The 23711-nt window shown below is 56.2% G+C and overlaps 1 protein-coding gene across 4 annotated transcripts in view; it reads left to right on the forward strand.

Moving 5' to 3' along the window:
- Positions 1-23711, forward strand: part of RBM19 (RNA binding motif protein 19) — a 128339-nt gene that overhangs the window by 93513 nt on the left and 11115 nt on the right. For all 4 annotated transcript variants that reach the window (XM_070769616.1, XM_070769615.1, XM_070769617.1 and 1 more), the window contains one exon: positions 6774-6894. In XM_070769616.1, the coding sequence (XP_070625717.1) occupies positions 6774-6894 (121 nt within the window). The remainder of the gene's footprint in view (positions 1-6773; positions 6895-23711) is intronic.

Here is a 23711-nt window from a genome sequence, read left to right on the forward strand (position 1 = left end):
AGAAAGACCTTCCAGCCGGCGCTGGAGGCCGGGGCTCTCAGGGCCTGCAGTTGGTGGCTTAGGTCAGAGGAGGTGAGAGAGGCGTGCTTCTGGGATGGCCGGGGCAGAGAGCCGGGTGATGGGGACAGCTCCGGACCCAGGCCTGAGACCTGCTGTCTGAAGCGGGCCGTCCATCTGCCCGGGTCAAGGCAGAGGGGACTTCAGGCGGCCATCTGCATCAGCAAACAGAACCCAACCCCAGATGGTTCAAGGGAAGAGATTCATGGAAGGGTAAGAAGGGCTCAGGGGCTCACCAGGGACCATGCAATCCACCCCCTCCCAGGGCCAGTGACAGTGGGAGCTGCTGCCACCTCAGGCTAAGGGACCTTGAAGGGACAGGTGAGGGCTTGAGCTGTCAAGGGGGAGCCACCAGCAGGAGCTGTCGTCCTCGGCAGAGGGAGCAAGGGAGAAAGTCCCCCAACCTCGCTGATCCCTCCCTCCAGCCTCCCATATGCTTGTCCTAAATTGAACCCAGGGCCCATGAGCCCTGGTTATTCCCTACAGGAGAGTCACCCCGGAGAAGGGGTTGCAGAGGAAGAGCAGAAATAACCAGCACGGGCACATGGGATCGTGGCAGGAATGGCCCTGAAGTGGCCCAGTTAGGGGGGTGTCTTGTCATCCGTGGCCGCCTCCTCTTTGCCGAACCACTGCATCCTTAGAGTTCTGTTCTGCATCTTCAGGCTTCAGCATTTACCCTGCCGGGGGACCGATCAGGTGTTCAGCCAAGTCCTAGCGGCCCAGGGGACTTCCCATCCCGAGGTCCCGAAGTCACGCATGTTGGGAGCGGGGTCTTTTGTCCATCTCGGTGCCACACCCAGAAGTGTGTGTGTGTGTGTGTGAGGTCTTGGCCTAACCAAAGGCGGGGTCTTCTGTCCATCTCGGTGCCACACCCAGGAGTGTGTGTGCGTGTGTGTGTGTGTGTGTGAGGTCTTGGCCTAACCAAAGGCAGGGTCTTCTGTCCATCTCGGTGCCACACCCAGGAGTGTGTGTGTGTGTGTGTGTGCGTGTGTGTGTGTGTGTGTGAGGTCTTGGCCTCACCAAAGGCGGAACCTCGGGCTTGATGGGCCAGATGTACTCATTTTCCTGCCACCTGCACGGACTGAATCCAGGGGCTGGGGGAGCCAGGGCAGGACCCCTAAGTCCCAGGCAGCCCTCCGTCTCCAGCCAGGACCAATCTCAGCGTCCCTCCCGGTCTGGAGATGTTTTCAAGACCCTCGGTGGAGAAGACTCCAAGGCTGTATCCACTGATCATGTGTTGCCCCGAGCAGTGTGCTGCGGATAGCAAGGATAGAGACCTCCCTTGGAGGTCCAGGTCAAGCTGGGGAGCCTGGCACACAAGCAGATGCTGGAAGAGAGCTGGGGGCGCAGGGCACAGCATGGGGGGTGCTGGAGTCTGTAGGAGGGGAGCAGGGGGCCACCAGCAAGTCGGCTCTGACAAGGGGAGCCCTCCAAGGCTGAGGAGAATGTTGTGAAGGCTCAGAGATGGAACCCATAGAGGCCGAAAGGATAAGTAAGAAGGACCTTGTGCTGTGCTGTGCTTAGTCGCTCAGTCGTATTCGACTCTGCAGTCCCATGGACTGTAGCCTACCAGGATCCTCTGTCCATGGGGAATCTCCAGGCAAGAATACTGGAGTGGGTTGCTGTGCCCTCCTTCGGGGGATCTTCCTGACCCAGGGATCGTACCCAGGTCTCCCTTTATAGTCTGAGCCACCAGGGAAGCCCAGGAATACTGGAGTGGGTAGCCTATTCCTTCTCCAAGGGAATTTCCCGACCCAGGATTCAAACCAGGGTCTCCTGCATTGCAGGCAGATTCTTTACCAGCTGAGCTACCAGGGAAGCCCAAGAAGGACCTTGACATGCCTACAAACTTTGGCCTCAGTTTTCCTCTCCTTGAAATGGGAGCATGACCTGTCTCCTCATGAGTAGGCTGAGGTCATGTGCTTAGAGTTCTCTAGAGCCCAGGAGATCTGTAATCCTGGGTTTGCAGCCCCTTGGATGGCAGGGGAGGAACACAGGCACCAGAAGCAGGATTTGGCGAGAAGCAGGGAGCTGGGAACAGCTAACTTGCCACTTCCTCCTCCGTTGGCACACCCAGCCCTGCACAGAGCTCTGGACAGCCCGCCATGACTGAGGCCCCATGGGCACACCGTGCCTGGAGCTGAGGTCTGGGAGGCTTTTCTCTGGGGAGAAGGTGGCTTGGATTGGGAGGAAGCTGCTATCAGACAGCAGTCCAGAGGGTCTGGGGCTGGGTCTCCCCCTCACCATTCCCCTGTCTCAAATATATAACAGGCTCCTCTGGGCTCTTTTTTTCTTTTTAAGCAGATCATTCTTTTAAAATTAATTAATTATTCCTGGCTGCACTGGGTCTTCCTGCTGTGTGCGGGCTTTCTCTAGTTGTGGCAAGCAGGGGCTACTCTTCGTCATGCATGAGTTTCTCATTGCAGCGGCTTTTCTGTGGAACATGGGCTCTAAGCTCGCGGGCTCAGGAGTTTCGGCTCCCAGGCTCTAGAGCACAGGCTCAGCAGTTGTGGTGCATGGGCTTAGTTGCTCTGCGGCGTGGGATGTCCCGGGGCCAGGGATCGAACCCATGTGCCTTGAATTAGCAGGCAGATTCTTAACCAGTGGACCACCAGGGAAGTCTTAACCATTTCTTTTTTTAAGTCCTTACTGAATTTGTTAACAATACTGTTGGTGTTTTATGTTTGTTTGGTTTTTTTTTGGCCCCAAGGCATGTGGGATCTTAGCCCCCTGACCAGGGATCGAACCTGCACCCCCTACAGTGGAAGGTGAAATCTTAACCACTGGACCACCAGGGAAGTCCCCGGGCTCTTTTAAGGAAGCCCAGATTACTCGGAATTATACACGGCCAGTTTTAGCCAGGAATCACTGTCCTTCCTGCCCGGGACAGTTTGAGGCCACCACATTCCAACCAGCAAGGCAATGGGGCTGGAAACACAACCTGATTTCCTACTCACCTGAGGGGATTAGAACCAGGAAGGGTAGTTCTGCTATTTTTAGAGATTCACATATTGTGCTCTAACCTCAAATACAAAAGAGCTTTTGTAGCCTACTTACTATTGTTCCTGCTCTTCAGTGTGGCAATGGGAAGTCAGGGGCACACGTCATAATAATATCAACAGCCAGCCTTTAGTGAGAATTACCGTGTGCCGGGCAATGTGGTGTTAGACTTAATAGTTCATTGAATCTGCGCAACCATTCTTCTTTGCTACCTCTAGATTTACACATGGGGAATCTGAAGTGCAGAGAGGTTAAGCAGCTTGCCCAAGATCACACAACTTACAAGCGATGAAGCAGGGATTTGAACCATAAGTAGGCTTAGACTGTAAAGAATCTGCCTGCAGTGCAGTAGACTCGTGTTCGATCCCTGATCCAGGAAGATCCACTGGAGAAGGGAATGGCTACCCACTCCAGTAGTCTTGCCTGGAGAATCCCATGGACAGAGGAGCCTGGGGGGCTACCGTTCATGTGGTCACCGGAGTCAGACATGACTGAGCAACTAACACACAGACACAGCCCAGATCCAAGCCCCCAGCCTTAACTGCCATGCACCCTCATGTCTTAGAGTGAAAAGCCTTTCCAAAGAGAAGGGGATGAAAATTTGAAAGGGGTGACAGGAGGCTGGGAGACGGAATTTTTAGTAATTCCCACAATGAACAGGGCTTCCCTGGTGGCTCAGCCGTAAAGAATCTGCCTGTAATGCAGGAGACACAGGTTCAATCCCTGGGTTGGGAAGATCCCCTGGAGGAGAAAATGGGAACCCGCTCCAATATTCTTGTCTGGGGAATCCCATGGACAGAGGAGCCTGGTGGGCTACTGGGGTGAGCCTGGTGGTCGGTCCATGGGGTCGCAAAGAGTCAGACACAACTTAATGACTTTACCACCGCCACAGTGAACAGAGACTGCTCCAGGCTTTGTGTGGCACTGGAATGGAGAGCGGGTAAGAAAGAAACACAGATGTGACGACTGGAGCTAGAGAGAGGCTGGGGTAGGAGCATCACGCCTGGACCCTCCTTCCAGGCTCCATTATCACTTCTTCGGACCCTGACTTAACCCCTCCCAGAGGCCGCCGTTCGGCCACCCCCACCCAACCGTGTCCCCGGGACCACCGCTCCTCAGGGACCCTGGCACCAGAAATACCCACCATGCCAGACTTGCAACCAATTTCTCTCCCCCCTCTTAAAACCCCAACTCCCCCAGTCAGGCTGTTTCTCTGCCTTGCCAGCTGAGAACGCGTGTGTTTTAAAGCTCTGAATGGGCCATTTCGGCTCGGAGTCCAGATGCATTTTTATATCTGTGTGGGAAAAAAATGCAGAGGCTCGGCTGGCAGTCAGAAAGAGTTTTTAAATTAACGTTTTAAAAAAAAGAGAAAGTTTCCCGCACCTGGCCCCGCTCAGAAAAGCACAGAGAAGAACAAAGACATTTCTTTAATTTGGCCCCACCCACATTTAATTTTTAAGAGATAACGTGTCCCGCCCAAGTACTTTTCAGATGCAGCTGTCTATCAAATACCTACCCTGTGCCAGCCTCGGGGCTCATACTGTGTAAGTCACACACGTAACCCCATTTTACAGGTAAGGTAACTGAGGCTCATAGTGGGGCAGTTGGCTTACCCAGGGTCACACTTGTCTTCCTAGGCTGCCATGGCTTAAAAGAGCAGTGTTGTCTTCTCTTGGTGGGTGCTTGCTAAGTCGCTTCAGTCATGTCCGAGTCTTTGCAACCCCATGGACTGTATAGCCCGCCAGGCTTCTTTCTCCATGGGATTCCCCAGGCAAAAATGCTGGAGTGGATTGCCATGCCCTCTTCCAGGGATTTTCCCGACTCAAAGATCGAACCCGCATCTTTTATGTCTCCTACATTGGCAGGAGGGTTCTTGATCACCAGCGCCACCTGGGAAGCCCTTAGTGTCGAGGCCAGAAATCCAAGATCAGGGTGCGGAAGTGTTGGTTTCTTCTCAGGAAATCTCTGTTCCACGGCCTCTCCTAGCTTCTGGTGTCAGCCAGCATTCCTTGGCTTGTGGGCATCACTCCAACCTCGGTCCTCACGGGCATTTACCCTGTCCATGTCTTCTCGTGGCCATCTCTTGTAAGAATGCCAGTCACCCTGGATCAGGGGCCCGCCCTGCTCCACCAGGTCCTTGTCTTAATTTAACTGCAGCTGCAAAGACCCTCTTTTCGAATTAAGTCACAACCTGATGGGGCGTGGAGAGGGTTAGGATTTCCATGTATCTTCTTTGCGACAGGGACCCAATCCAACCCATAACCATCACAGTACAGATGAGGTTAGAAAGGGCTTGGTTCCGGTCCAGACCACTGCTGGGTACGCACTGCCTCCTCGCAGCATCAGAGAAGCCAGAGGGACATGCCCCCACAGCGTCTCTTCTCGTAGCAGATGGCGCTGACTGCTACCCAGAAGCAAAAAGCAAGACATTGCTGCCAGCTGCTGCTGCTCCCCGGTGCTCACAGTGCCCAGGGACCTGCCCTCTTCAAACTCAGTGCTAACCCAAGGCCCCTCTACCGAGAGAAAAAAGAAAAATCAGAGCTATCTGTGGCAGCAACACCACCTCCAAGAGAACTAGTATCTATTGAGCGCTTGCTGTGTGCCCCCAGGCTGTTCTGAGCACTTTGAGTGTTAACGCTACTCTAGAACCCTAGAGGAGGGTGCAGTTAAAACACCTATTTTATAGATGAGGAAACTGAGGCCGGGGAGGTTTCTTTAACTAGCCCAAGACCCTGAGGCTAGGAAGTACAGGACCCGCCCTGCCCACGCAGAGTGGCCTCAGAGCCCAAGCTCCTGGCCACCAAGCACCACCAGCTCTGTACGTCAGGGATATTTTGGGAAGGGCCCCAGCACAGAGCCGTTTAGCTCTAGACCCGGTGATACTGAAGACAGAACCTGCTGGTGCCGTACAATTCCATTTATATGAAGAACAAGCAAATCTGCAGACCTGGAAAGTGGACTAGTGTTTGCTGGGGCTCCCGGGGGGTGGGGAGTGGCTACCGGGGGTCCACAGTTCCTCTTGGGGTGATGATGGTTCAACGAGCTCTAAATGTCCTTGTCCATCACTGTTCTGAAACAGGTGTGGGGACGGTCACATGACTGTGAATAGCCTAAAAGCCGTTGCATTGTAGATGGGTGATGAGTTATATCTCAGTAAAGCTGTTACAAAACAAAAATCAAAAAGAGCAAAGTAGGCAGCGTGCAGGGGAGGGTCAGGAAGGGTGGAAAGCAGGAGGCGGGAAGAGCCGGGTGGATGCTGGCAGCCCTGAGCGTGGTTCTGCAGAGGGCAGCAGAGAGCCGGGGGACGGAACCCCCAGGGCCGGCAGAGGACGTATCTGCCACCCGGTGTAAGCACGGGGCCCGTGTGCTTGTCATCGAGGGGCCAGACCGGCTCGGCTTCCTCAAGAGGCGCTGCCCCGGAGGAAGGCCAGCCGACTAACAGGCTCGCCGTCCCCAGACGGGCTGTGACCCTGGCGGGGAGCTGGCCGCCTGGCCCACGCACCAATCACAGGCCGGGACGGTGGCTGTTGTGACCACCCCACCAGTTGTAGCTCTGCCCTGGTCACGTAACCCCCTAGTGGAAGAGGAGCGCGCAGTGCCTCCTCACACCCCTGCCAGGGAGCGGGTGTCCCGGGGCCAAGGCTGGCCTTTAGCTATGCGGGGCAGGGGGCCAGGCTGCGAGGAGGTCTCCGCTCACACTCTGTGTCTCTCTCCAGAGAGCCTTCAACGCCCTGTGTCACAGCACCCACCTCTACGGCCGGAGGCTGGTGCTGGAGTGGGCCGACTCAGAGGTGAGCCTGCCGGCCCTGCGGCGCAAGACGGCTGAGCACTTCCACGGTAAGAGGACTCCCCCGCCCCTCCATCTCTCTGCACCTACTTTCTGTATTCCTTCTGCTTTCTCCGAGCCGGTGCGGGGTGCTGACCTCTGCGGGTGGCATCAGTGGCCTCCACACCATTGGTGTTTGCCCGTCGAGTCCGGTCATCGGGAGGCCTGGAGGAGGTCAGGGAGAGGGGCAGCCTGGGTCAGGGTGGTCATCCTCACCACCCCACCCCCGCCGCCTCCCTACCTGTCCGGGTGCTGCCGGCTGGCTGTGACTGCCACCAAAGGCCACAGCTCCCATCCAGTAGCCCTCTCCACCTAGCGAGTGCTCTCTGTCCAGGGTTCAGGGGCCCCTCGCCCCAATTTCTCTGCAGCCGCTACCCCTTTACTTGTGCGTCCTCAGTTGCCCGTGTGCTTCCTGCCAGGACCAAGCCCCGCCTCTCACAAGCCTTGGTGGTATCACCCGGCCCCGCCGATGCCTCAGCCCACCCCCGCTAATTATTAGTGACCCCTGCCGTGCCCCGTCCGGCAGTGCAGCACTGACCTGGGCGGGTGGCCGGGGTTGGGTCCAGGTGGAAGGCGCCGGATCCAGACAGGCCTCCCAGCAGAGGCGACGCTTGTGCCCACAGAAGGGCTCCCCGAGGTTGTTATGAGTGTGACAGTGGAGAAGCAGGCTGGCCAGCATGACGGGAGCAGGTGGAGTCGGAAAGGGTGGCCGGAGGGGCTTACACAAGCCTTGCCTTCTCCAGCATGTCGTCCAGAAGTGGAATGGAAGCCCTGTGACTGTAGCTTCGCCCACCAGACTCTTTAGAACACACCCCCTGCCCAACCCAGGGGCCTCTCCCGCCTAATCCTTCCCCACCACACCTCCCTCGGAGGTCACCGTCCCCAAACGCCCAGCAAGACACTGACTTTGCATATGCTCTTCCCTCTGCTCACAGTGCCTTGCCTCAAGTTTTTTTTCAACCTGGTCAGTGCCTATCTAGCGTTTAAGGTCTAGCGCAAAGGATACCTCCTCCAGGAAGCGTTCCCTTTCCCCGCTCCTCAGGTTATCAGTAACGGCTCTGTCCTCCGCTGTTTCCACGGGTGTTCCTATATCTCCTTGCCGCATCATCATGTATTTCTTTACGATTCTTCTCCCCGCTGGACCAGCGCCTTTCCCATGGTGGAGACTGCACCACTGGGCTTACCTTTGTCACTGATGGGTTGATCTCTGAGCCCCCATGCCAGCCGGGGCCCGTCCAAGACTGGGGAATCCATAAGTAAAGGCAAACGAGAAACCAGAGACGTTAGGACTAAGTACACAGCCACAAGCACACGACTCAATAAGTCCCCAAATCCTATCTTTATCGACAGCCATTGACAGGCCCAAATGCACCCATCGACAAATGTTTGTGTAAGGGACTCTTCCATCCCCCCCTACCTCTCCTCCCTGGGGCCAGCGGGAGAGTGCAGGCTCAGCAGTCCTGCCCTGCCTTGGAGAGCAACCCCCTTCAATAGATTGATCTCCAAAGACAGCCTCCCCCCAGAAGAAAGCCACAGCTGGAAGCGCTTCTGTGAGATTGGCCATCTCCCCAGGTCAACTGCAGGCCGAGGCCCAGACGGGCAGGTATTAGGTTGGCCAAAAAGTTGGTTTGGGGGACTTGCCTGGTGGTCCAGTGGTTAAGAATCCACCTGCCAATGCAGAGGACACAGGTTTGATCCCTGGTCTGGGAACTAAGATCCCACATGCCCTGCAGCCAAAAAAAAAAAAAAGAAGGGGTTAGGGTTAGGGCATGTGGGACCGTACGTGCCACCACGCAGCACACCTGCTGAGCCCACACCCTAGCAGCCGTGCTCTGCAACAGCAGAAGCCGCCTCGACGACAGCCAGGTACCAGAACTAGAGAGTAGCCCCCGCTCGCCGCCGCAGCTAGAGAAAAAGGCCACGTGCACCCAGCAGGACCCAGCGCAGCCAAAACAAACTTTTTTAACAGTTTGTTCATGAACTATCCGGAGAAGGCAATGGCACCCCACTCCAGTCACTCTTGCCTGGAAAATCCCATGGACGGAGGAGCCTGGTAGGCTGCAGTCCACGGGGTTGCTAAGAGTCAGACACGACTGAGCGACTTCACTTTCACTTTTCACTTTCATGCATTGGAGAAGGAAATGGCAACCCACTCCAGTGTTCTTGCCTGGAGAATCCCAGGGACGGGGGAGCCTGGTGGGCTGCCATCTGTGGGGTTGCACAGAGTCGGACATGACTGAAGTGACTTAGCAGCAGCAGCATGAACTATCTTTTGAAAAAACTTGACGATGGTTTGGAAAAGATGGTATGGGAAAAAAACCAAATGAACTTTCTGGCCAACCTAATGCAATAATAGTGGGAAAAACAGCAGTGAATTTGCATCTATCTTCCCATTCATGCTCTCACAGCACTATGCAGTGGGTGTGAACAGCCCCATTTTGCAGATGACAGAACTGAGACCAGCTGAGTGTAGAGGGACTCATAACAGCTACTGTGTATTAATAATAAGGACTTCTTCTGTGCTGGGGCACCGTCTGTATGTGACACGCATCGTGTCTCTCATCCTCACAGCAGCCCCTGCTGCCGTGGGTACTGCTGTCCCCAGCTTGCTGCTGTTCAGTCGCTAAGTCGTGTCGACCACATGGACTCCAGCACGCCAGGCTTCCCTGTCCTTCACCGTCTCTTGGAGTTTGCTCAAACTCATGTCCATTGAGTCAGTGATGCCATCCAACCTTCTCATCCTCTGCTGCACCCCTTCTCCTCCTGCCCTCAGTCTTCCCGAGCATCAGGGTCTTTTCCATTGAGTCAGTTCTTCGCATCGAGTGGCCAACGTATTCATCGTACAGATAAAGAAACAGAGGCATGGAGAGGCTCCGCTGAGTGCCTCCTAGCCGAGCGTCCTGGGACGAGTCCCTGCACCGCCTGGGGCTTCTGTTTGCCATTCCACAAGTGGCTCAGTTGTGTCTGACTCTCGCGACCCCATGGACTGTAGCCCACCAGGCTCCTCTGTCCACGGGATTTCCCAGACGAGAATACCGGCGTGGGTTGCCATGTCCTTCTCCAGGGGATCTTCCCGACCCAGGGGTCGGATCCACGTCTCCTGCATTGGCAGGTGGGTTCTTTACCGCTGAGCCACCGGGGGTGGATGCCCTCAGTCACCCCGTTTTACAGATGAAGGGACTGAGGCTCGCATAGATGACAGAACTTGCCCAGGGTCACCTAGATAGTAGGGGGTGGAAGCAGAGTTTGCACTCTCGGACAGCCTGGCTGTAGCACCCCATCCTTGGAGTGACACCCCCTCCGTCCCTCCCCAGTAGGCAGAACGCTGTGGGGGAAGCAGGGCAGACACGTCAGCTGAAAACCGGTGCTCTGAAAATGTCAGCCCTCTCACCCACCTGCCCATTGTCTGTGGATCTCCTTGGGAACGGGGTACCGCAGCGGCCCTAAATACTCAGAATAGGGCTGCTGGCCTCCTGCCCTGCTGGCTGCACCCTTTTCCCGGCTCTGCCCCTTTCCCATGGCGAAAAGTACCCAGCTCGTTTGTGTCAAAATCTGCATTGTTCAGAGCTTCCAGGGCCCTGGCAGACTTCAAGGGCAGGTGGGATCCATGCCCAGTGCCTCCCCCCGGGCCCTGAGCTGTGCCAGGAAGGCACTCAGATCTCAGGTGGAAGCCCCGAGCCCCATTTGCCCAACCCGAGCACCGAGGCCACGACAAAGGGCTCCCTGGGGAAGGTGGGCCTCGGAATGAAAGGCCGGCGTCTTAGCCATTTGGGGGGATCCAGCAGGGAGCTCACTGGTGACACCGTGGCCTCCGAGGTGGTCAGAGTGATGGAGAGGCCCGCCATTATGGCTGGTGCAGTCACCGTGCACCACCCCAAGTTCACCCTCACCTCCGGGGCTCAGCTCCTCCACCAGGCCCGCCGCTCCCCTGGGGGAGACCGTGGGGACAGGGTGCTGCTGGGCCGAGGGCTTCCCAGGCCCTCTGACCAGCTCTTCTCTCCCCTGTTGGTCACTGACAAGCCGAGGTCAAGGCGCACAGCTCCACGAGCAGTTCGGGCCAAGTAATACTCATTACTATTATTATTCCCATGACAACCTTCATCTGTTAAGCCTCAGTCCGTGCCAGGTACTGTCTATGGGCTTTCACAGGTACTAATCCTGCAGAATCCTGGCAGGTAAACACCGTCATTATCCTCCGTTTCCCAGATGAGGAAACCGAGGCCCAGAGAGGGCCAGTGACTTCCCCAGGGGCGCCCAGCCACTAGTGACCGAGTCAGGAGTCAGAGCTGGGCCTCTAGCCATCCTGCTGGCTACCCGTGAGCAGCTGTGCACATGGCCCCTTACGTTTCACCCCAGTCTGTGCAGTGACCTCAGGCAGGTTGCTCCGCCTCGGTTTGCCATCTGTACAGTGGGACTAGGGTGTTACCTCAAAGGCGGGGCAGGGGCCAGGGCTTACAGGAGATGATGCTTCTGAAGCTGAGGGTGCCCAGTGAGAAGGCAGCAGATGCTACATTTTCTCCCCTCCCCTGCCAGGCGCTTACACATCCTGTTTTCCTTGCATTCCTGTGGACCCAGGCCAAGGGAGGATGCTCTCTGGGCAGAGGAAAGAGACGTAAAGAGGAATCCTAGTTTTTAGAAGCCCGGACAACAGGGAATATGTGAGAGAGAGGAAGGGAGGGAGAGAGAATGAGAATGAAATGCCCATCAGCTGGGCAGGGCACGGGATGGTGTGTTTGCATCTGATCCTGGATGCTACCTGGTCCCCATGTCTGGCACACAGAAGGTGCTTCTCAGTACACGGTAACAACAAGGAGGAGGAGATGGATTCCTCGCCGATAAAAATTCGTGCTGTCTGGCCATCTGATGCGATCGTGGGAACTAAATGCCCTCAGCCCCCTGTCTCAACCTCACCACTTACCTAGGGTCCCTTATCAGCAGCCACAAAAGCTCAGAGCAAACCCCCCAGTGCCCCTTCCCCAAGGCAGGGGTGGGCAGTCTTCATTTCATCCACTGGTGTCCCTGATCACGTGGGGCATTAGATAGTCCCTGGTGAATTGACATTTAACAAAACACCCATCAAATGGACCAGCCGAGAGCAGGTCTTTGAAAGTCATTGGAAAAGCTGCCCCGAGTAGGCAAAGCCCTTGACTCCGGACAGCGACACTCGTGCCCAGGGATGAACACGACCACCCCGTTCCTCAGTCCCGCCTTCCCGTCATCTCCCTGCCTCCCTTCCTGGCCGGAATCAGCTATCTCATCCACAGCTCTGCGGCCCCCCAGCAGGTGAAGTGCTATTCTTCGGTGCCTTGCATGCGGGAGGGTGAAAAGAGAGAGCACGGAGGGAAGAAAGCAGAAAGGCGGCCACTGGCTGCGTCCCTTTCTTCCCGAGCGTGTTACAAACCAGCAGGGTCAGGGCATTGAGAAGCTTTCAGGGCCCCGGCAGGCTGTGGTACCTGCGAGCGCCGCCGACAGAATATAATGGTACGGAAGCAATCCGCCCGCAGAACCCTCTGTTTTCGAGCGCGCACAGCCAGGGAGGCCGGGGCAAACAGGCTTTTATTTGGCCGGGAGCGCGGCTCTGCTTCCCAGCGTTGTCTTATTCCAGCTGGGAGACTGATGGGCTGTGGTTAGCGGCTGTACCTTTCACCTCCAGAGCTGGGAGCGCAGACATGACCAGCGTGGCAAGTGGCTGGCAGTGCGGCCGCTCCCCCACCCGGCCAAGCCAGGCCAGCCTGGGATGTGAGAGCTGCCCTCATCAGGCCCAGGCTGTCACTGGCTTTCAGCATGGTGGCCCTCCCTGCTGGGGAAGTAAGGAGCCCAATTCCTGGGCCCCTGGCTCCGTCGGCCTGACCCACCCACCCGTGACTTGAGATCTCAGCCCAAGTATCAGAGATTGGACTTCTCCCCGACACCTGCCGTCCTGGGAGTTCCCCTGTCACCCCACACCTCATCTCCCTGACACTTTAATGAACACAGGTTCCCATGCCAGATGCATAGTGAGGTCATACTGAAACGTGAGAAAGGTTTATTGCAGGGCCATGCAAAAAGACAAGCTGGCTTCTGACCCCAAAAACCCTCAAGCTCCCCTAAGGGTTCCAGCAGAGCGTATTTAAAAGCCTGTTGGGAGGAGGGGATCCCCGGATCCGTGATCAGATCGTGCATAATTTTCTGACTGATGGTGAGGTAACAGGGCGGTGTCACAGGGGTTAACTTTATCGGTCTTTAGGCTCCAGGAAGCCTGGGGCTATGAGCTCACGGTCATCAGGTGGTCGTTGTTCAGCCGCTCAGTCGTCCAACTCGTGATCGTATGGACTGCAGGACGCCAGGCTTCCCCGGTCCTCCACTGTCTCCGGGAGGTTGCTGAGATTCATGTCCCGTTGGGTCGGTGATGCTGTCTAACCACCTCCTTCATCTCATCAGGTAGTTAACACCCTCCATTTGATGGGGTGGGTGTTCATATCTGCGAAACAACTGGAGAAATTTGCATCAATTATTGCTGTCTGGACACTTCAGAAAAGAGCTAAAGCAGAGGATATGGGGGCGGGCCTGTCCTGGGAAGGCCCCATAGGGTCCTGCTCTGTTGCACTGTGTGTTCACCTCTGTGGTTCAACCTGGCTACTCCCCAAGAGACGTGATCCTCCAGGGGACATGGTCCTCCCCACGTCCCTGGCCTCGTCTTAGCATCCAGCACAGAGCAGGTGCTCACCAACAACCCGTGGGGTGAATAAGCGAACAGAAAAGCCCTGGTCATCAGAAGGGCCCCTTTTAATGGAGCATCTAATGTGTCCTGGACTCTCTGAGAGCAGCCCTGTGTGCTGTGCTGCCAGGGAGCCCTAACCTTGACCCTTGAAACCCCACTGGTCAGAAGAGAGGCAGTCAAGTGCCTCCTTGTTAAAGATGAAGTCAGAGAAAGAGGAGAGAGCTTTGTTGAAGATGTACCGTGCACCGGGGGCGGTGCCAGGTTTCACGCGCTATCTCATTTTAGCCTCAAACTCCCTAGAAAGAGGTGCTGTTCCCGTTTTTCGGAGGTGAAAACAGCCGCAGAAGGGTCAAGTGACTTTTCCTGAGGACACTCATCTTTGCACACTATAGGACAGCTCACCCTATCACCACTGCCGAGACCCCAGCAGTTCCTAAATCCCTAAAATTATCCCCGCACCTTTTATCAGATCTGGGTTCCATGGTCCAAGTAGGACCATGGTTACAAACTACAGCCCACAGCCAGATCCAGCCTAAAGCCCATTTTTGTAAATACAGCTGTTTTTTGGCACACAGCCATGCCCATTTTTCACATAAAGTCTCTAGCTGTGTCTTCACATCATAAGGACAGAGTTGAGTAGTTATGACAGAGACCCTACGGCCCACAAAACCCTAAAATATTTACTGTCTCCCCTTTTAGAGAAAAAGTTTACTGCCCCTAGGGCTTGTGAAATGGCTGCCCTTCTTTTATGTCTGAAGCCATGTGGGTGGCTAATTTCTCCCACATAACCCCCCTTTCTCAGAGAGTGTACTGTTTTAGAGGCATGATAATCACAGTCTCATCCTCCTACCTCAAGTCCTCTGCCTAGGAATCCCCCAGCTTTTCCTGGAGCAGAGGCTCCAGAGCCTTGCTTCCCATTCTGATCATTCACACCCTCAATTCCCCATTGATCGTCTAATTACCCAGCCTTAACTTGGCAGCAAGGACAAAGCAGCCACCAGAAGAGACAGTCCCTGCCCTCATGGAGCTGGTGTTTGAGTGGGAGAGACTAATGATTTAAAAAGTGATGACAAGAAAGTTCTGATGATCGCAAGCTCTGTGCAGGAAATGCAGAAGGCTAATTTATTCTCCTCAAGGGTGGGAGGAGGGAGGAGAGATTCCAAATGTGGTGGTTTTTGTTGCAGGAAGGGGGACCCTTTCCAAGGCCCAAGAGTGGGCTCTTGTCTAACACTCAGAAATGAATTGTCCAAGGAGACACATGCGCTCACAAAGCAAGAGATTATTGGGGAAGGGACGCCTAGGTGGGAAGCAGGAGGGTAAGGGAGCCCAACAGGACCGCTCTGCCATGTAGTCTCAGGGTTTATGGTGATGGGGTTAGTTTCCGGGTTGTCTCTGGCCAATCATTCAGACTCCATTCCCGGTGGCACATGCATTGCTCAGCCAAGATGGATTCCAGTGAGGAGGATTCTGAGAAGGTGGGTAGGACATATGGACTGGTGTCTCCTCTCTCCTTTTGACTTTTCCCAAATTCTTCTGGCTGGTAGGGGCTTGTTAGCTCCATGTTCCTCACCAGGACCTTCTGTTTTAAAATAATTCATGCACATGACTCCTACAGTGCCTGGCCAGGGCGGGCAGCTTCAGTCAGTGTTCCTCTAACAGTTGCAAAAGTCTTTCCCAGGCGTTGGTGTTTTTGTGTGAGGGAAAGAAGCCGGCCAGCCCAAGAACTGGGGGGACATCCTTCCAGGCAGAGGGAGCCGCAGGTGCAAAGGCCCCGGGGCAGAAGGCTGCTCATAGCAGGCCACTGTGGCTGGAGAAGAAGTCCCGGGTGGAGCGTGGTCGGAAACAAAGCCACAGAGGCCAGCAGGGCTCCCTCGTGGGATCTTTGTGGCGTGGGATCTTAAGGGGTGGTGCAGGAAGCCTGACTTTTCATCAAGTTACATGGGAAGTCCCTCAAAGATTTAAACTGGGGAATGCCATGGCCCGTTGTATCACACTTCATACTTCATGCTCGCTGCTACACCGGGCAAGAATATGGAATAGGAGTCCCAATGTAGTCGTCCCAGCTGACCAGGGCGGTGGTCTGAGCAGGGACGGAGACCAGAGGGGTGGACAGAAGGCAGTGGTTTGAGCATATGCGGTAAAGATACAGCTGGCCAGACTTGCCTCTGGAAGGCAGAGGGGAAATTAAGGCCAGAATGGAGTTATTTGCTCAAAGCGAGCCTTTCAGAGGATGGTGCTGCCACGTGATGATGAAGCTGGGAAGAGCGGGTGGTGGGGGGAGGTGATCTGGACACGTCGGGTTTGAGACACCTATTAGGACTCACCGTGGGATGTCAGGCAGATAGATCTATGAGTTCGGAGCTCAGGGGCGAAGTCCAGGCAGAGATATAAATTTGGAAGTCATCAGCATACAAATGATATTTAAAGCCCGCAACAGTTCACCAAACCCTCCCCTTCTGTAACTTAATCATTCACCGGACGGCACATTTTCAAAAGATCGGGGACCAGGAGAGCCTGTTATCCCCATGCTAGCCCTTGCAAATGGCCTCCTTGATCTTGGCCATGAAAACATAATCTTCAGGCTTTAAAAATCACAGTCAGGAAAGTTTGAGCAAGCATGTGGAGTCACAGAATTTATTATTCAAAATATCCGTCTGCCATGGATCTTGCCAGCTACCTGGAGACAGAAGGTTCCCATAAGCTCCCCTCACCTCATTTTTATTCCATTTGGGTGTCTCTCATTCCCACCTTAAGGCTTCGCAGTGGCAGCCCTTGTTCCAGAGGCCTCGAAAGACCCAGGAGGCGAGGGAAGACTGTCCTGGATTGCCACCAAGGGTCCCAACAGAGTAAAGGCCACCATGGGCCCCGGGGTGCTTTACAGGAGGTGTTTCACCCCTGCCCCTTGGAAGTGGCTGCGCATCCCTGTCCAGGGTGCTGAATTTAGTTCCTTCTCCTGCTCCCAGCCATATTGACGGGCCACAGCAGGAGAGGTTGAAACTGACCAGGAAACACACTCTTCCTCGACACCCGGCCACCCCAGCTGATGGAGGCAGAATCGAGAGAAGAAAAATCAGGAAGCAGGAGCGGTTTCAGTCATGGTGGCTCCGTGGTGGCAACTGCTAGCAAGAGTACCAATGGCTGGGCCGTGGGGAGGGAGCCAGGCTCCGAGAGCCGAGTGTTTTCTCCCTGCAGAGGCGCTGGGGAGGCTGGAGGGGGCCTGGAGCAAGCCAGAGCAGGTGTCTCCCTGGGCACCCCCTCCCCCTTGCTCCCACCCACCCCATGCCCCGATCTTCTTTGAGTGGTGTTTTGGAAATATTTCCAAGCGCTCCGGCAATATCCTGCACACTGTCTCCGCCTTCCCCCGGGAGTGGCTGTCCGTGCGGAGAAGGTACTTGCTCCCAATCCAGCTAAATTGTTATTGACTTGTGTTCTCTGCGTTCTGCAAACATTTCACTCAGCCATCGCCAGCGAGGCCAGGAATCCCTGCTAGGGCTAACGGGGAAACCAGCTGTGCCGGGCCATTTCTCCTGCTCTTCCTCATCGATCACAGAATTAAACTGACAGAAGGAGAATTTCAGAGCAACTTGGGAGGGGAAGGGGCCGAGCCCGGATTGGATGAAGGTTCAGGGACCTGGGGACCAAAGTGCTAGAAATAGGGGCTGGAGGAGGGTGGACTCGCCTTCGGGTCTGTGGCTGGTGGCAGGGGGTGGCCGGTTTGTTTCTGAACCGTAGGCTGGCCCAGGCCTGAGAAACCCAAGGAAAACACATGGACGAGGAGGTTGTCGTTACTGCTCAGGGCCACAAGTGAAGCTAGTGGGGCCCTGTAGGCAGAGGGGAGAGAGAGTGAAGCAGGCCGCTCTGGTGAGCCGTCGATAAGATCGCGGGTCTGTATTTTGCCTAGAAGATAGGAAATAAGGCGGGTTTTTTGAATTAATATTATTATAAATTTTACTTACTTAGTTTTGGCTGTGCTGGGTCTTCGTTGCGGCACCCGGGCCTTTCTCTAGTTGGGACTCGCGGGTCTCCTCTCCAGTTGCGGTACTTGGGCTTCTCATTACAGTGGCTTCTCTTATTGGCCTCTCTTGAAAAATAAGATCTGACCGCTCCTGGTCCTGCACTCACAGGGTAGCTGGGGCCGGGTTACATGGGCTGTTTGTTTATTGTTGTTGTTTTTCCCCCTTTTGCCACAGTTCGCGTCCGTCCCTGTGGTCACCGCTCAGACCGATTAACTCCATCACATTCCTCCCTGGCGCCTTTAGGCCTTTGCACTTACAGATCCTGGTACAGACAGCATCCCACCTTGGCCTCTTGAGATGATGTTACTGATTCTTTTGAGCCTCTACTCCCAACCCAAGGACTTTGCCAAGAGAAAAGGGACAGGGATCTAATGCTGACCAAGCCCCCAGAAATGGGAAGATCTCTCCAGGCCCGAGACAGGAGAGTGGGGGGCACCTTCTGCCTCTCCTGGTTTCTTTTCCTTTTTTTTTTTTTTTTTGGTCCTCTGCAGTGAGTCACCTTCCTTTGGCCTCCCCACTGCCTCCCCAGCCTATACAGGCCTCTCCAGCATCTGTAACTAATGCAGACATGTGCTGGACCAAGCCCCAAAGTCCCCAGGCTTAGCCCAGCCCCAAGGCCCTACCAGGGACTAAATCCACAATAATCCAGGCCAGGCAGCTTCACCAACCCCCGTGGATGGGAGCCCACCAGCCCAGCTACCTGTAACTCCTAGGCCCCCAGGATGCCCAGAGCACAGCAAGGTCGACCTGAGTCCTGAGCACTGTGAGTAATCATAGCAGTAGTCACAGTAACCAATGCCCACCCCAGGCCATTTGCATCAGAACCTCTGGGAGTAGGGTCCAGGTATCAGAGGTTTTCTAGATGATTCTATCAGGCTATGGGTTGGGAACCAATAGCAGCTTTTTTTTAAATTTTAATTGTGCCCCATCTTTGTTGCAGCATGTATAAGCTTTAGTTGCAGCCTGTGAACTCTTGTGGCGTGTGGGTATCTAGTTCCCTGAGCAGGGATCAAGCTTAGGCCCCCTGCATTGAGAGCTCAGAGTCTTAGCCGCTGGACCACCAAGGAAGCTCAGTAGCTCCTGGAGAAAAAAAACAGCTGATGCAGGCAAGGGGGTGCTGACACATGGCCTGCGTCTGTTTCACACCCTTCCTGTCTAGGAGTGCCTTCTGAGGAGTCTGGGCCGCTGGCTCCCCCTGCAGGGCGGGCAGCAGAGCCAGGGGACACACGTGTCTCTGGGGTGTGACAGGAAGGCCCCGGGACCAGCCCGATCTGAGCTCAGGGTCCCACGTGGGCACATCTTCCCCAAAGCCCTAGAACAGCTGCTACTGCATCTGAAAAATGGGGCAGTGATATCTCCCGGCTCGTGGGAGGCCTGTGAGTCCATGCCCATTCCGCTGCCTGCAGCCCAGAGAGCTGGGCTCAAGGCCCAGGGATGCAGGGTTCTCTGGGCTCTAGCTCAGCCCACTGGCTTCCCCGTTTCCTGAGCACTGCCCGCCCTCCGGGTGTTCTTCGAAGACACCTGTGTTTTTACGCTTCTGCGTACCTGGCATTGGGTTGTGGGTGTCCACACCTTATTTGTTGACTGCTCTGCAGTGGCCACTTCGGTCACGCCCTTTCTACAGATAGGAGCACGAGACTCGAGTAGGTCAGAGGTGACTGGGGTGATCACTGGTGTGAGTGACAGAGGTGACTCCTAGTGCAAGTGACAGCTCACAGCCCACCTCTGCCAGCACCGGGACCCAGCGTGGCCTCTGTGGCTACTGGTTCGGTTTGTCATTTGTGGTTTTCTTGGCAGCTGATCCCTAGCACCAGGCCTGGTACAGTGTGTGTGTGTGTGTGTATTCAGTGACTACTGTGTGTGTGTGTGTGTGTGTGTTCAACGACTACTTGCTATGAATGACTAAAGGCTGGAACCTTCAAGGCCTGAGATCAGGAGAGCAGGCACTATCCCCATTTAACAGATAGGAACACTGAGGAATGGAGTTAAGTGACTCCCTTAAATCCTTGAGGTGGCACAGGTGGGCCTGGGGCCCAGTCTCCCGCCTGCTGGCTCAGAGAAGATTCTTTCAGATCACACGTGCTTCTTGGGAACCAGCTGTGCTTTGAAAAGGTACCTCCTTGAAACAGCCTCCTTGTACCAATAAAGTGCCACTGGTTTGGTCGTGGGAGCCAGGCTGGTCCTGTCTACACACTGCCCATTATTCTGTGAGCGTCTAGTGTGCGCCTACTGTGAACAGAGCCCTGGGATGCAGACCTGTCTGGGAATCTGAGGATTTTGCCCACGGGGTCCGCAAGTCTGGAGCATGGGAGGCAGGGCTCCCAAGAGCGGGCAGCCTCAGACACTAGGCCAGCCTTCGGGGTGCCCAACACCCCCTCCCCACCCCCGCCGACAGGGCCCACACCCTGTCTCCAGCGCCTCGTGTGCCCGATGGCCTGGGGCAGCAGGCCATCTGAAGGCGGTGGTGCCCTGTCCACACCTGGAATGCCACCCTCTACTCCCCACCCCAGCCTCCTTCCTCTCCTCCCCTTGAGGGACAGACGGGAGAGGGTTACACCTGCTACCCTTTCCCGCCGCCCCCAGCCTGTTGGAGTCGCCTGTTTCGGGTTTAATAGGGGAAACCCGCTACACGGGCCTGCACTTTATACTTTGCCTCACCTGCCCTTCATCTCGGGGAGCAGCGAGCTTCGGGCCTCCCGGAACAGTCATAAAACACCCAAATGAGTGAGGCCTCCATCTCCAGGAGCAACCAGCACACAGCCCATCAGTTACCCTTAGGTGGGGACATGGGCCCGGTGTGCCCAGGTTAGCCGGTTTCAAGAGAAACTAGAAATGGAGGCTCTTGTGTAGCCTTTCCCATTTTTCCATATTAGTAACTTTTTTTTTTTTTAATCAATGATGTCAGCAAGTCCAGACGCTCTTCAGTGTGCTGGCCCCGTGAGGCCCTGCTTCGTGCCGTTTGCTCACCTGTAGACACAGTGTCTGCCGTTTGCGTGCCTTAGTTTGGGTTCCCCGGAAGCAGCCCCTGAGGTGTGGGTAAGGCTCCCAGCAGAGCAGCTGGGAGGGGAGCCGGTAGGCAGTGTGTGTGCAGTATGCAGCCCGGGGGGACCCCCCTAGAGCTGTGCCGCTCCGAACTGTCCCCCAGAAGTCGAAGGAGCCGGGACATCTTTTCAGGGGGCTTCAGTCCCCATCACTGCCAGCCTCCCCTGTGCTGGGGCCAGGGGTGCCCTCGTAGCCAGAGAAGGCCCCTGGCCCTCCATGTGGGTAGGGAGCTGTTAATACATCCCCAGGTTGCCCGCTGACGCCGTGGGTGACCCCCAGGAAGGGGTAGCCGCCACGGCCACTGTTACCTGTCCAGGGTTGGTGCCACCACTCTCGTTCGTCTCATGCAGGAGGGAGGTGGCCGGCCCATGTGTTCTCCGTCACTGCACCCGCTGATGACAGTCAGGGTTGGCTCACCTTCATCGCATGCCTCGTGGGTACAGGGCTCTGTTGTAAAGGCCTTCAGCACCTCTGCCCTGCTGATGGCTCTTCGGCCCCCGTGAAGCCAGGTGCTCTTCAGTACCTGCCGAGACGGAGCACAGAGCGGGGAGGCCAGGCCCCCGGTAGCCCAGCGGGGACAGCAGCCTCACCTGCGATCTGGGCAGCCTGGCTCCAGCCGGCCACGCCATCGGTCGCAAACCCCTTGTCCACGACCGGTCACACTGGGGTCCCTTCCAGAACCCCCTCCTCCCTGACCAGCCATGAAGCTTCCTCTCCTCCTCCCAACAGCCCCCTGCCCCCGCCCGTACCCTTCCCCCTGCCCGCCCCCCGCCTTGCACGCAGGGCGACAGCGCCAGCCAGGGACGGGAGAGAGACGCGGGCTGGCATTCTGTCAAGGAATTAATTGAAAAATAAAATCATTAGATGGGGAACTCCAGAAATGCAAAATGGTAGTTGGAGGGTGGTTGGGGGGCGGTGGGGGGGGACGGGGGCAGGACTGGGGGGTTGTTGGGGGACGGCTGAGCTCTTTGTCAAGTTAATTTCTCGGGTATTGATGTTTGGTGACATTCACTTGTTGTTTATCTTCGGGTGCAGCTGTAATACGGAAAGAAAACGCACAGCTTGTTTCGTTTATTTATTTTACACCTTTCTCCGGCTCTGCATTATGTTTGTTTGGTGAAAACCCACTGAGGCTTTTGATGTCGGGGAAATAGGATTTGAGCAGCTGTTCCCGGCAAGCGGGGCGCTCCGCATGCGGGCAGGGCCAGCAGGGGGTGCTGGGTGTTGCTCGGTGGGGACTCGGGGCCTGACACGTCCTCCGGGGAGGGCGGTGCTGGGGGCCCAGCCTGAGCCAGATATGCCAGGCCCCCCCGGGTGCTGAGCCCTCGGGGTGCCAAGCTCCCATAAACTTGCTAATCCTCGCCACCGCCCCAGGAGGTAGATGAGTCCTGTGCCCACCCCCAGTGGACTGACGAGACAGCCGAGACCCAGGGAGCACAAGTGACCTGCCCAAGGTCACCGAGTGCGCAACGGCAGCGCCGTGACCTCAGACCGTCTCACTTCTGGGCCGTGAAGTCGGCTGGTTGCTAATGACTTCCCCCCCCCCTCCCCCACAGCCCCCAGGGGAGACCCCTGCGCCTCTCCGGTCAGTGACTGGAGGAGGTGGGGATTGGGTTGTACTTGCTTTGGCCTTGACGAACCAAATCACTTCGTTCCTTTCCCTTTTATTGATCACCTGCTATGTACTGGCCTTCCTATGACAGCACCCCCCCCACCAGTGGCACTCCCTGGCCTGATGGTAGCCCACCCCACCAGTGGTGCTCCCTGGCCTGATGGTAGCGGGACATGTTAAGTCAGCACCTCTGATGTGAGTGATAAGTAAAGGTGGTGGCCTCGGCACTGCCGTGGAGCCCTCACCAGGTGCTGGTGTCGCTTCTTTCTCTCCTTCAGTCCTCGCCGCAGCCCTGAGGTGGGCAGTCCTAGTGGCCCATATTACAGATGAGGATACTGAGGCCCGGAAGGGCTCAGTCTGCGGCACACAGCCTCCAGCCTCCAGTCAGTGCTTGGGGCTGCGGGGTCAGTGCCAGCCATTCCTGAGCTCAGTTATGACAGGTGCTGGGGACAAGTCCAGGGGCTTTGAGGGGTTTTCAAAGGAAGGAGGAGCCCTCACCCTCAGGGGAGGTCAGAAAGACAACGGAAGGCGGCTGCAGAGAAGAGGGGTAGGAGAACAGCCATGTCCCCCCATTTGGTACATGAGGGGTTCAATCCCGGACCGGGCACATGCCCTGCCCAGGGTCACCCAGCTCGGGAAGAGCCAAGGCCAGTGCAGCCAATCCTCAATCCAGACTGTGACCACCTGCCCTGTCAGAGTCCTGGGTGACCTGGGCCCCTCCACACATCCCTGCCCCCTGGGGGGCCCGTCAGAAGATGCCCTTCCCCTCCCAATACAGAGGATGCGTGTTGCAAACTGAACTGTCTGAGGTGGAAGCCAGGGGCTGCCATGTGTCAGCTGGGGGGCCTTGGGGGGCATGCGTTTCCCTGCACCTCTGTTTTCCCATCTGTGAAATGGGGGCAGTGGTCTCACACCGGGGGCAGGGGAGCTGTGTAAGGCTCAGGTGCGGCCCCGTTTCTAAAGTACATGTCCCGTGTGTCTCCTCTTCCAGCCATGCCCTCACCGGGCCTCAGTTTCCCCAGGATCAGCACCTCTTGTCCCGCCTCTGTTTAATTATTATCCTGACAACTGCTGTTTTATTATTTTAAAGTTCCCCACCTCAGTGCCCAAGAAGGACTTACTCATTCATTTGTCCGTTCATTTGTCCACTCTTGTGTTCTCCAGATGATGACCTACTGTGTGCTGAGCCCTGGGACAAGATCGCCCCAGTTCCCACCTCACAGGGTTCAGTCTGGCAAGGCTAGGCCAGCGTGATGCTGGGGACACTCAGGTGGCAAGGGGCCCTCGGAGCCCCCAGGCCCCTGGACAGTGGGCCATGCTTCTCTGAAAGGTCCCCCAGGTGGGCCGGTGCCCTTGGGGGTGCCCTGTGCTGGCCACTGGGGGCACCGGGAATGTAACCCACAGTCACCACCTGCAGGGCACCCCTGGGCCAGCTGGATAAGAGGCACCAGTACCTGG

The sequence above is a fragment of the Bos indicus genome, chromosome 17 (assembly GCF_029378745.1).
Source record: "Bos indicus isolate NIAB-ARS_2022 breed Sahiwal x Tharparkar chromosome 17, NIAB-ARS_B.indTharparkar_mat_pri_1.0, whole genome shotgun sequence".
Taxonomy (NCBI): Eukaryota; Metazoa; Chordata; class Mammalia; order Artiodactyla; family Bovidae; genus Bos; species Bos indicus.